Raw genomic sequence first — 13,560 nt, 5'->3', positions numbered from 1 at the left:
ACAGACGCAGTACTGCTGGTTATTGTATAAGATTAACCAAAAATGGCACCCTGGTTTCATGGAAAACTAAAAAGCAGCCCACTGTTGCTTTGTCAGCCTGTGAGGCAGAGTACATGGCCTTAGTAACCACTGTTCAAGTGTCTGTATCTCAAACAGCTTCTGGATGGTCTTGATAATCAAGTTTATCCACTAAGATCTTTGAGGACAACCAAGGCACAATTGCTTTAGCAAAAAATCCAATTAGACGACAAAGATGTAAACACATCGACATAAAATATCATTTTATTCATTCCATTATAAATGATGGGCACATTGTGTTACAGTATTGTCCTACTGAGGAAATGGTTGCTCATTTAATGACAAAGCCCGCAACAAAATTTAAGTTGGCAAAGTTTGCACGGTTCATCTTTGGAGGATGAATTGTTGGTTTTTGTTTGTTATATGCAAAAAAAGGGGTATTAACAATGTAAGAACAAGTGGGGGTGTTGGGATGTGCTCTCACGTTGTCATGAGTTGTGTTTTTGTTTACAATGCATGTGTGGTAATTTGTTTTATTTGTGCCACCTGTGCGTGGCCGTGACCTAATTTGCCATGCAATAAAACGCCTCAAGGAAAACTGAGGGCAGTCAGTCTGCGGTTGACTCTAAAGAGTTTCCCCTGTCCATTGCATTTTTGTGTTCATGCTGGTGTGCATCGCACTGCTAAGAAAATGGAAAAAAAGTTGGAAGTTTTGGGGAAAAAACAGCTGTAATTTGAGAATAAACATGTCATTATGAGGGAAAATAATGTAATTTTAGTAGCATATAGTTATATGAAACATACATTTTATATTTACATATATTAATTTTTGTAGTATTATTTATATTGTTAATACTATTTATCTAATTATTTTATATAAATATATTCAAGAAAAATATGACCATAAATCAGAATATTATGAAAAACAAACAAAAAACAAAATTGTAATGTTTGGGAAATTAAACATTACAACCTATCGGTTGGGGGAAAGTCATAATTGCTATTCAAGATTGAAGAGTTTTATTGTCATATGCACAGTAAAACTGGTGGTTCTGCTATGCAATGAAATTCTTTTTCTGTTCATTCTCCCAAAAAAGAAAGGAAAAACAGAAGAAAAAGAATAAGAACATCAGAAACATAAATGCCAATAAATTAAGCAACAACAACAGAAGAGACATTAATACAAATAAATCAATAAATAAAAGTGTTATGAGTGTGTGCGTGCGTTGCGACAAGGAAATGACTAAAGATTACATAGAAAGAATTCTGGAATATTTGGAAATATAAAAAAACAGAAAAAATGGACAAATCAGCAGTGATCTCGCCTAAATTGCCCCCTTTTGTCATGATTTTATGTTGGTTGTGGACGCATTGTTTGCAACAACGGAGATTTTGATTGCTCCTCTCATCATGAGCAGTCTTCAATACCGCCGCTAGATGACAGCCGTTTGACGCCGTTGGATGCTGTAGCTGCCGTAAAACCTCCATCGAAGAAGTAAAAGGAGGAAGCCATTAGCGACGTCCGAGCGGACAAATAAACAAAGCTTGAAATTGAAGTCGTGTCCTCGCGGGCGCTGCTACGAAACACCAAGATGTTGAAAGAGTTGGTGAAGGAGAGACTAATGGCGGCGGCTGATGAAATATTGGCGCTGTTTGAAAGAACGATCGCATCGTACGAGGAGGAACTTTCTCGAACAAAAGAGGAGAGCGAGCGGCATCGACAACGACTGGAGGCTGTTTTTAAGACTCACAGCGACGGTATGTTCACAACCCCGTTACTTTGAACACGCCTTCATTTTGTTGCTGTTCCTGCTGCGCCTGCGTACTAAGAACCTTCAGCAGTAGCATAGCGAAAACAAACAATGCATTTCCTACCTGGGCCTTCAGGGACCCGATCCACCTCTTAAGAACACCACTATCACGTCACAATTGTACAAAAAAGCACCAATAACATACGAAATCGCAATATAACAATGCGTGACATTACAGAATTGGGGTTAATATCATTAAAGTAGTCGTCTCTGAAGAACTTCAAACGTCACCTGGAGCCAATGTTTAGCTAATAACATGACAAGAACATCATGTGATGATGAGTTCAAGCGCACTGGCAGCTTGTTTTCTCCTTTTTTCCCCATCTTTTTTTTTTTTTTTTTTACTTTTTTTTCCCTCGTTCTTCTTTTTCCCCCTCATTTTCCCGCTTTTTTTCTCCTGGTAACCGCACTGGTAACTTTGCTGGGTTGCAACCACGTGACCACATACCACACGGTACCACATTGCGCACGGCTTCTGCCTAGGCTACGACACGCCTTTAAGCATAGCAATAGCAATTCATAGCAATTCTGTATACCAAGCTAACCAGCTTTACTTATCCTAAACGGGGGTTTGAAACTGAGTGAGGAAGACGGCCAGAATCAGCAGGCAACATCGTACCACTTCCACACTGAATAATAGTCAACCAGGAGACAGCGGTCATTTATTAATAAATCATTTTTTGAAAAGCCGCGATATAGTGAGGGATGACCGTATTAGTAGCAACTTTGGTCTGTGCCCGCCCCCCCTTGAAATCAAGTTAAGAGATGGCACACGTCTGAAAATCTATTCACCGAACACTGGTTTATTTAATAGCAGACTATTTGAATCAGACTTTAACTGTTAAAGTCAATGAGGAGTTGCGTTCAAAGACACCGCGTCATTTAAGTTGAATTCACGTTTTGAGTGAATTTTCTGGGATTTCCGAGCATACAGTGTTCCCTCGCTACATCGCGGTTCACTTTTTGCGGATTCGTTCTTAGCAGTGTATGAACGTGCATTGTGTTCTGCGTCCTTGTGTTGTATTAGAGTGATCTGTCAGTGCTATGTTGCATGGGTCTGTTATTGTATTTACTACTGCTGCCAGTAGAGGGTGTTGTATACTCATATGAGGGTTGAAGGCAACAACAGTCCTTATTGGCTAAGCGAGAACCCGGCCATTGTGTTCTGCGTTCTGATTGGATGTAGACCATTGTCAATCAATCTCCTTCGTGCAGGACGACCTGTTTCCTGTTGTATGGTCATACATGCTGAATGAAGGCAGAAGTTACGCGGCTGTAGGGCGCCTGGATTACTGTAAATGAATCTTCAGCTCATGGAGGATGACAAGGAGGAATGTGTTTTAACAAGCATACAAAAACGAAAAGTCATGGTGAGTCACTTCATTTCTCGTGTCCACTCTTGCAAGTTGATCATTAAAATTTAAACGAAATTTTAACTTTGAGTGTGAAAAAATGTTATTGCCTGTCTTAGAAAAGTGTATAAAGTGTATGTTGAGGGGTTTTACAGCCTTAAAACATCTACGTATATTAATTGTACAGAAATATAGTTGGCTACTTTGCCGATTTCACTTAGGGCGGGCTATTTTGGGAACGTATCCCCCGCGGTAAACAAGGGAATGCTGTACTTAAATGCAGCAAATTGAGTTTCAAAGTGAGTGATAAGAATATCCACTTTTTTAGACCACACGTACATATCATAAAGACGTTGTTGTGGTGTTCCGAGTGTCCGTGAATCCATCTCGCGGCCTGTCTAGTGACAATGACGAAGTGTCGTTACGCAGTGACAAATGGACAAGGGACATGTTTGTTTGGATTTGGAGATGCATACAGTACACGGTGTTGGAATTGCACTGCTGTTTACGTGTTCAGGTCGGATTAAAGTTCTAAAAGGGCGTCAGGCTCTGTGCGATTCTGTGGGGAGCTACACTGTGCCGCCGTGTGTCGTCATAACCGAGCCGTGGCTTGCCATGATGCGTATGCGTCAACTGTGCGAATAAGTTTAACGTAATTAATGAAATTAGTTAACTACCACCGTTAACGCGCTATTTCTGACAGCCCTATTTATAACTTATGATAAATACAATACAATAGTATGAACAACTTTATTTCAACTCTTTGCGGCTAAAATGACGTTATTGTTCCTCGTATTATTAAGACATTATACTGTATACTTTTTGTCGGCAGATTGCAACTTTTTTCTCGTCATATTTTGACTTCATTCTTGTAAAATTACTGCTGATTTTTCAATTTTTACAGTTTTGTTTTTTTGTAAATTGTTCTACTATATTTTTAGTATGTGCCGTTGGCAGCAAACGGCCCGCACTTTGGACACCACCTGGTTTGGGCCAACAGAGTAAGGCCTATCGGCTGCGTGTCAAAAGGATACATCGAGTTTTAGGCTGCTTACTAGGCTGGAAAGTTTTATTTTATGGACAATGTAAAATTTGACATGTCTGAGCTTAAGTGTTTGTGTCCTGCAGACGTCCAACAGCTGATTGGTCTCCCTCAGCTGCAGGAGGATCCCGGGGCCCCCCACGTAAAAGAGGAAGAAGAGGAACTGTGGACCGCTCAGCATGGAGCGCGTCTCCTCCGGCTGGAGGATGCTGATCTCGCCAAGTTGCCAATGACTGTTGTCTCTGTAAAGATTGAAGACCTTGGAGACGAGCCACAAGCAGGCAACCTCTTAGCTCCGCTGTCAGACAGCGATGAAACAACATCACACTCCCCTGAGTCAGACATGGAGCTCACTGGAGACAAGGTGGAGGAAGGCCGGATAAAGGAGCAGGAAGGTGAGCCCTCAGAGGAGGACCAAGCAGCCTTCGAGGGACGGGAGCACATTGAAGAGGCTCGCCATCCTCTGTGGACACAAAACAAAACGTAAGCTCCTGTTGTTGGCATTTATTGGTTGTTACGGTGTTTGCAAGTTGTTGTTTATTTTTTACTCATGAGCGTACAGCGATTTATTTAACCAGAACGGAGCACGTTTATATAGCCATTGCTTGCACGATGGTCCATTTGTACGTATTTACCTCCACCAGATCCAGGAATTTTTTAAAGGATTCTTCAGCATTGCGAGATAGGACCATTTTCGGCATTTGTGCATATAACTCCGCAAAAAAATGGTCAGAGTACTTGGAAAGAAGACACAGGACAAGTTTCCAACAGGTTCCACAACATATCACAGACTGATCCAGACAATGGCGTCATTCCGGATACTTTGATCCAGAATATGAAACAAGAGGGGACCTTTGGAATTTTCATCACAGGAAGACAACAAATGAAGCTATAAACATGCCAGCACCGTCATCCATAGCCAAGACTCTGTGGACTCTGGAGTGTGCCAACGGATTTGTTGTAACTTCAAAAGCTATGGGCCGCCATTCTGGAAAATGCCATTTTTGTGAATAACTACTGAACGAATATTGTCATTATGAGGCCAATTGCTGATGGCATGTTTTCATGGTCAAGGAATCTAAATATGTCGATGAAATACATGTAGGACTAATATTTATGCTGTAAATCACAATATGGGGGGAACTATGGTGCTCGGTGGAGGTGTGCACTCTCCGAGTTTCATATGATTCTGTCGCGACGGGAGTACAATGGCGCCTCGGTTAACGTCATTAATCCGTTCCAGAAGGTCTGACTCAAAACAAAACTGACTCTAAGCAAAGCAAATTTCCCCATAGAAAATAATGTAAATCCAGTTAATCCGCTCCAGATGCAGATGCGTCTTGGGCGCGTGATGGCAGCGTAAACAAACCTTACGCTAAAAAAGCGGGCGAACGCAAACCAAGGCAAAATTTTAGCAAAGATTTTGGATGTTAGCCGAAAAATGTGCTAACCGGGGCGGACGTTAACCGAGGTACCACTGTAAGGTTCTGATCTGTGATTCAGGGGTTGGGCTACAGGGGGCAGTGGCGTTTGCTTGCTAGTTAGAGCCAGCCCAAAAGAAAGGAAGAGCTGCTGAGCAGCGTTGAGTGCATTGAAGTGTGAAGGCCGTCTTGCTGTAAAGTGGGGAGAGAACGGGGTTGGTTGTCACGCTCATTGTTAGGGATGTCCCGAGCCGATATTGACGTTTCACTTTAGATGCAGCATCTGGTTTTCGTAAGGGTCCCAACACAAAAACAGAAAATATAAACAGACATATTATACACAATACACTCCTGATCAAAATCTTCAGACCAGTTGAAAAATTGCTAGAATTTGCATTTTGCACATTTGGATCTTAATGAGGTTTTAAGTAGAGCTACAATATGCAAAAGCCAGAAGGGGGAGTGAGACAAAAAACATTTGGAACTTGTAATTTAAACAATAAAACCCAAACTGAAATAGGCTGTTTATCATCTGATCAAAAGTTTAAGACCACAGGCTATAAAAGCCCAAATCTGCTAAAAATGTTAATTTTCTGTCGGGCATTCACACTGTAATGCCCTCCTGACGGTAAAGGTAAGAAGCTTTCTCTTTTTCAATGTGGTCAGATTGTCAAGCTGCTTAAGCAAAGCCGTACCATTGCTGCTGAGGTTGGGAGCAGTAAGACAGTCATTCTCATTCTCATTTTTTGAAAGATCCCGAGCATTATGGAACAAAACAGTCAAATGGTAGACCAAAAAAATCACACCTGCGCTGAGCCGGAGGATCCGATTGGCTGTCCATCACATGAAGGCCCTTACTGGTGCCGACTGCAGCGCAATCAGGTGGGAAAAGGGTTTAAAAAACACATTCAAAGACCTCGTCTCCTTCAACGCCATAAAAGTGACCGTTTAGACTTTGCCAGGGAGCATCAAACATGGGACATTGAAAGGTGGAAAAAAGTTTTATTCTCTGATGAGAAAAAGTGTAACTTTGACGGTCCAGATGGCTTCCAACGTTACTGGCATGACAAGGAGATCCCACCTGAGATGTTTTCTACCCGGCACAATGGAGGGGGGTCAATCATTATCTGGGGCGCTTTTTCATTCAGTGGAACACCGGAGCTTCAGGTGGTGCGGAGTCGTCAAACGGATGCAGATGTTGCAGCGGGCATCCCTCATGACTGATGGCCCTCGTCTGTGTGGTAACAGCTGGGTTCTTCAACAGGACAACGCTGCAGTTCACAATGCTCGCTTGACCAAGGACTTCTTCAGGGAGAATAACACCACTTTTTTGGAGCATCCTGCATGTTCCCCTCATTTAAATCCCATAGAGAACATTTGGGGATGGATGGCAAGGGAAGTTTACAAAAATGGCCATCAGTTCCAGACAGTTGATGGCCTTGGTGAAGCCATCTTCACCACTTGGAGCAATGTTCCCACTAGCCTCCTGGAAACACTGGCATCAAGCATGCCCAACGCAATTTTTGAAGTGATGAACAAGAACGGTGGAGCTACTCATCACTGAGTCCTACTGACAGCATTTTTTGTTCTGGTTTGGAGAGTTTTTTGTTATGTTTTGAGCGATGGTCTTAAACTTTTGATCAGCTGATAAACAGCCTATTTCATTGTTGTTTTCAATAAATTACTTTTTCAAAATGCTTTTTGTCTCACACCCCCTTCTTGTTTTTGTATATTGTAGCTCTACTTAAAACCTCATTAAGATCCAAATGTGCAAAATGCAAATTCTAGCAATTTTTCAACTGGTCTTAATTTTGATCAGGAGTGACATACACACAATAATACACAACAAACACTCCTCTACTACTTCCACAGCCCCTACACCCCACCCACTCATCACCATCTAAAACACATACACATTATCCATGTCAGATATCGGGCCGATATCAGCAAAAAAAACAAAAAGAAACCTGCACCGTGTACCGATTAGGTCCTCTGTGGGTGCCGCCTGCAGAGTCTGTCCCGGGAGGGGCGGTCGCTTTGTGTGACTGGCCGATCACAGAGCGTGAAGAGTGAATGCATAATGTGAATTTCCTCTCATCACGATTACGGATAATGACAAGATGTACTCGTTTAATGCTCATACTCCGCAAAAATGCATTATCCTTATGATCCAACGGCGCAAAATGTAAATTCTTGCAGTTTTTCCAACTGTTCTTACAATTTTGACCAAGGGTGTCTAAGGAAAGGCCAAGCAATATCCTCAAATTTAAAAAGACTATATTTCTGTGCTGATTCAGGACTATTTCGGCTGAGAAATTGGCCAACCCTTCAGACACCCTAATAGGAAGAGAAACATCCACACAAAGATTTAACTTCTAGATTGATCATTGTGATCTGACTTCATGGAGAGGGTCACGAAAAATGTCTTACAATGCAATTATTTTTTTCCTCCGATTGCAGGCCCGACGTCGTGATGAATCTAAGAAAGCCAAAGTGGCAACCGTCTCCAGAAGTGGGGAGGGATTGCGGTAAAAATGTACCCAAGTCAAAGAAGACCCAAGCAGAGATACAAAGAGAGTATCGTCAGAGGCTGAAAGCAGATGCTGACAGGTACCAGAAGCAGAAAGAGCGCGATCAACTGCGGTGTCAACTGTGGCGACTGAGTCGGTCAGAAGAACAGAAGGAACATGAAAGGAAACTTGCAAAGGAAAGGTCAAGAAAATACCGGCAGAGGAAAAAGGCATCTGGAAGTGGAACGTCCAGAGCTGCGACCAGAAGGCCGAGCAAGTCGACACAGGGTCAAGTCCAGAAGTGGAGAGAGGCGAAAAGAAATCAAAGAGCGTTAATGTCTGCTCAAGAGAGGAGAACCGTAAATGAGAAGAGGAGGCAAAAATATGCAGAGAAGAAGGCTGTTAAGGTTTACAAAAAATACTCTTATGAATGAAGTCATCAAGGACATCCGGAAAAACATATGGCAAAAGTATGAAAATCTGTTGTGTGTATGCTAGCGGCCTCGTCTCCACCCACCGGGACAAAGAGACTGTATAAGTGACAAAAGGGATCACTCTGTTCATGCACATTTGTATTTATTATTTATTTATTTATTGGTGGCTGCAGGATTGGCTCTCTGCTTTTTGCAGATGATGTGGTCCCGCTGGCTTCATCGAGCCGCAAACTTCAACTCTCACCTAACAAAATACATGGACTCCACAACAGAGAAAGGTGATGGACCGTACCGAGGCAAGGGCGCAATACCTCCGAATTTTACGGCTTAAAAAGAAGACCGTGGTCATTTCAGAGGTATGCGTGCAGCACACACATCTACTCGGGTTCCCGCGTCACAGTCTTATCAACCCGGCGGCGCATTGAGAGGGAGACTCTGTCTCTCATTTTACATCCATCTGTTTTTTTTTTTCATTTTCTGTATTAATCGGCATGTGTTTGTTTCTAGAACGTTGACATTTAGGTTGATTTATTTTTTTTACATTTTTGCAAATTGTGGTTGCATTAGAATAATGTGTTTATTTTGTTAAATGATGGTTTTGTGGGTTTTTTTTCCCCTAACAAACTAGTACAAGTTATGTTAAATGTTCAGTTTTCCATTCATGTGTCATTTGTAATTATGTTTGCATCATTTTCTGCATGTAAAATTAGAATTATTGTCTATAAAATGTGTCTTGTGTTAAAATTTTTGGGCGTCTGGAACGGACTCATTAGATTTACATTATTTTCTGTGTGAATATTTGCTTTGGTTAGAATCCGTTTTGGTTTGAGTCGGACCTTCTGGAACGGATTAATGATAACCAAGGCACCACTGTATTTTGTGTTTTAAGCAATGGGGTGCTAACAAAACAGTTGTTTCCGTTTAGAAATGTGAAGGGAAAGCTAGTTAGCTAGTTCAACACGATTGTTAGCCTTGTATCAAGAAATTCCAGTTGTGGTTGGTCTTCACCAAAATCAATATTGAGATTACTATTCCATTTTCTGTGGGCAGAAACACTGAAGACAAAGAAGGGCCTCAGTCCACCAGATGTCAAGATGAGGGCAGCCAGGGAGGTGAAATTAAATAACTATCCGGAGCACTGCCAAGGACTTGGATATAAATTACAGAACATGAGCAAGAGGTTGCTGGAGAAGAAGTCCAGACAGTTTTCAGCGAGGAGCAAAAATGTCAGCTGGAGGAACATGTAAGAACAGCCTCAGATATTTACTTTGGCCCCTCCCCTATCCAAGTCCTCAAGCTGGCATACACCTTGCATGCACAATAATGTCGCTCTCCGCACAAACCAGGTAGAGAAGGAAATGGCGGGGGCAAACTGGTTCTCTGGGTTTCTGAAGAGACACCCCTTGCTTTGTGTCAGCCCCCGGAGGCCACTCACATATGTAGTTTTGAATGAGCACGACGTGGGCCGTTTCTTCGCCAACTTGGAGGAGGTAATGCTAGATACACATTGGAGCCCCAGTCAATGTGGAATATGGATGAAATGGGTTACAATGTCCAGGAGCCCAACAAAGTGGTAGGTAGGAGACAGACAGGTGACAGACAAACAAGGCGGGTCTTTGACCGCTACAGAGAGAAGAACACTGGTAACATTCTCCTGTACCATCTCTGCCACTGGGACAAGCATCCCCCCATTTGTCATCTTCCCCCAGGTGAAGTTCAACAACCATTTGTTACTTTCTGCCCACACCGGAAGTGCAGGAGCGGCAAATCCGAGTGGGTAGATGAAGGAGGAGCATGTTGTGTCTCGTACAAGATGCATCATGGAGATGCTGTGTCTCCTGTCCACCAAAATCCTTAGTTGCTTCTACAGACGCACTGTGGAAAGTGTCCTTACCGCCTCCATCACTGTTTGGTACGGTAACTGTACAACACGTGATAGGAAGGCACTCCAGCCACTGTTTGGTACGGTAACTGTACAACACGTGATAGGAAGGCACTCCAGCGGGTGATCAAGACCTCACAGAACATTGTTGGGGCAGCCCTCCCCTCACTGCAAGACATTTATAAAACTAGAGTCCTACGAAGAACACACAACCTCATCAAGGACAGCACACATCCACAACACTCATTATTCACACTCCTACCGTCAGGCAGACGCTACAGGAGTTTGAAGTCCAGGACCACAAGGCTGGCAAACAGCTTTTACCCACAGGCCATCAGGCTTCTCAACGAAGCACTCACACACGCCACACACAACACACACACACACTCATAGCACTTTATTATTTATTTATTTATTTGTATTATTTATCTGTATTAATGTCTCTTCTGTTGTTGTTGCTTAATTTATTGTTACATATGTTTCTTATGTTCCTATTCTTGTTCTTGTGTTTTCTTTCTTTTCTTGGGAGAATAACAGAATAAGAATTTCATTGCATAGTATAACTGCTGTTTTACTATGCATATGACAATAAAACTCTTGAATCTTGAATGTTGATAGCCACAGCTCCCATCTGTCCGTGGATGGGCTGAGTTATGCCAAGGAGAGTGGGGTTGTGCTGGTGTCCTTCCCTCCCCGTTGCTCGCACCGCCTGCAGCCGCTGGACGTGTCCGTCTATGGCCTGTTGAAGAGACATCTCAACACTGCTTGGATGCTGAACAACCCCGGGAAAACCATGACGATATATGACGTCCCCGAAGTGGTGGCTACAGCCTTCCCTCTTGCAGTTACCCCGGACAACATTCAGGTAGGATTCCAGCCAAGTGGAAAATATCCCTTCAACCCAGACGTATTTCGGGAGACAGCCTTTGCACCTGCTTAAATGATAGACCGGGCAGAACCAACCACGCCCACCAGCATTCCAGCATAGAAAAGCAGAAAGCACAGTTGCACGTGAATGCGTATAGCCTCGTTGTAGGATGTTAGGTAGGCCTATTTGCTTTGTTCTTTATGTTGTTATATACAGTAGACGTGTTTCCTGTTCATGTTCCTTGCTCATTTTGTGTTAAAGGAAAACTGCACGCCGCACGCTGGCCTGGTTCTTAGCATGTTGGCCACGCAGTCAGGAGATCTGGGTTTGAATCTCTTATCTTAAGAGATTAAATAGTGTCCAGGTTGGTGGGGTGTCCAACTTTCATGACTATTTGAGCTGCCATCTATTTGTATTTATGACTGGCAACATTTCAGTTGTACACTACTGAATTTAACAGAATCTAAGAGTTGAAGCAAATATTCTTGGACCTTTTGGTGAGCTACTCAAAACCAGCTGGCGAATGACGTCACAGTATGTATTTGTCAACTTTTCCATGCGATCAAACTTCCAGATTGAGTTGTGCATTATTGCCGTTTTTAAAAGATGTTTTTGCATTTAAAATAACATAGTGCCCCTCCGTGGTGGAGGGGTTTGTGTGCCCGAGTGATCCTAGGAGCTATGTTGTCTGGGGCTATATGCCCCTGGTAGGGTCTCCCAAGGCAAACAGGTCCAGGGTGACGAGCCAGACTAAGAGTGATTCAGAAGACCCTGATGAATAAACACACAAGGAGAGACCGCACCTCGCCCGGACGTGGGATACCGGGGCCTCACCCTGGAGCCAGGCCTGGGGGAGGGGCTCGCAGGCGAGCGCCTGGTGGTCGGGCTTTCACCCGTGGGACCTGGCCAGGCTCAGCCCGAACAAGCCACACGGGATCTCCTCCCCGTAGACCCACCACCTGCGGGGGCAAACATAAGGGTCCGGTGCATTGTGCTTTGGGCGGTGGTCGAGGGCGGGCGCCTAGGCAACCTGGTCTTCGGCGGCCAAATCTGGTTCTTGGGACATGGAATGTTACTTCTCTGGCGGGGAAGGAGCCCGAACTTGTGAGAGAGGTTGAGACATTCCGACTAGATATAGTCGGACTCACCTCTACCCACAGGTTGGGTTCTGGATCCAAACTCCTCGAGAGGGGCTGGACTTTGTTCTACTCTGGAGTTGCTGCAGGGGAGAGGTGGCGAGCTGGTGTGGGCTTATTCATAGCCCCCCGGCTCGGTGCCTCCATGTTGGAGTCATCCCCGGTGAACGAGAGGGTCATTTCCCTACGCCTCCGGGTTGGGGAAAGGGTCCTGACTGTCGTTTGTGCGTACGCGCCAAACAGCAGTTCAGAGTACCCAGCCTTCCTGGAGTCCATCAGAGGGGTTCTGGAGAGCACCCCAACTGGTGACTCCGTTATTTTGCTGGGAGACTTTCTACGCCCATGTGGGCAATGACAGTGTGACCTGGAGGGGCAGGATTGGGAGGAACGGCCTCCCCGATCTGAACCCGTGCGGTGTGATGTTGTTGGACTTCTGTGCGAACCACAGTTTGTCCATCACAAACACCATGTTCGAACATAAGGATGTCCATAAGTGCACATGGCACCAGGACACCCTAGGCCGCAGGTCGATGATTGACTTTGTAGTCGTATCACCAGACCTGCGTCCGCATGTTCTGGACACGCGGGTAAAGAGAGGGGCTGAGCTGTCAACTGATCACCACCTGGTGATGAGTTGGATTAGATGGCGGGGGAGGACGCCGGACAGACCCGGGAGACCCAAACGTGTAGTGAGGGTGTGCTGGGAACGTTTGGCAGAGTCACCTGTCCGTCGAGTCTTCAGCTCTCACCTCCGGCAGAGCTTCGCCTGCATCCCGGGGGAGGACGAGGATAGTGAGTCCGAATGGGCTCTATTCCGTGCCTCCATTGCTGAGGCAGCCGATCGGAGCTGCGGCCGCAAGGTGGTCGGTGCCAGTCGTGGCGGCAAACCCCGAACCCGATGGTGGACACCAGAGGTCAGGGCTGCCGTCAAGCTGAAGAAGGAGTCCTATTGAGCATGGATGGCTTGTGGGACTCCTGAAGCAGCTGACAGGTACCGGCAGGCCAAGCAGCACGTGGCTTTGGCGGTGGTCGAGGCAAAAACTCAGGTGTGGGAGGAGTTCGGTGAGGCCATGGAAAACGACTTTC

General features: G+C 44.6%; 1 protein-coding gene across 3 annotated transcripts; it reads left to right on the top strand.

Annotated features, from left to right (window-relative positions):
* The first annotated feature begins 1,513 nt into the window (after positions 1-1,513).
* On the top strand, positions 1,514-10,536 carry LOC129179389 (zinc finger CCCH domain-containing protein 13-like). Of its 3 annotated transcripts, none has more exons than XR_008569955.1 (4): positions 1,514-1,776; positions 4,310-4,706; positions 8,105-8,944; positions 9,639-10,536. XR_008569955.1 is itself a non-coding variant. In XM_054772590.1 (4 exons), the coding sequence occupies exons 2-4, from the start codon at positions 3,163-3,165 to the stop codon at positions 8,586-8,588; spliced, it is 918 nt and encodes a 305-aa protein (XP_054628565.1). In that variant the 5' UTR covers positions 1,631-1,776; positions 3,045-3,162; the 3' UTR covers positions 8,589-10,536. The 3 variants fall into 3 exon arrangements, 2 of the variants coding, with proteins under 2 accessions (XP_054628564.1, XP_054628565.1); XM_054772590.1 differs by adding an exon at positions 3,045-3,199 and having other exon boundaries at positions 1,631-1,776; positions 8,105-10,536; XM_054772589.1 differs by having other exon boundaries at positions 8,105-10,536.
* Positions 10,537-13,560: the final 3,024 nt, after the last annotated feature.

This window comes from Dunckerocampus dactyliophorus, chromosome 4 (genome assembly GCF_027744805.1).
Source record: "Dunckerocampus dactyliophorus isolate RoL2022-P2 chromosome 4, RoL_Ddac_1.1, whole genome shotgun sequence".
Classification (NCBI taxonomy): Eukaryota; Metazoa; Chordata; class Actinopteri; order Syngnathiformes; family Syngnathidae; genus Dunckerocampus; species Dunckerocampus dactyliophorus.
This window is presented reverse-complemented; position numbering and strand designations above follow the sequence as displayed.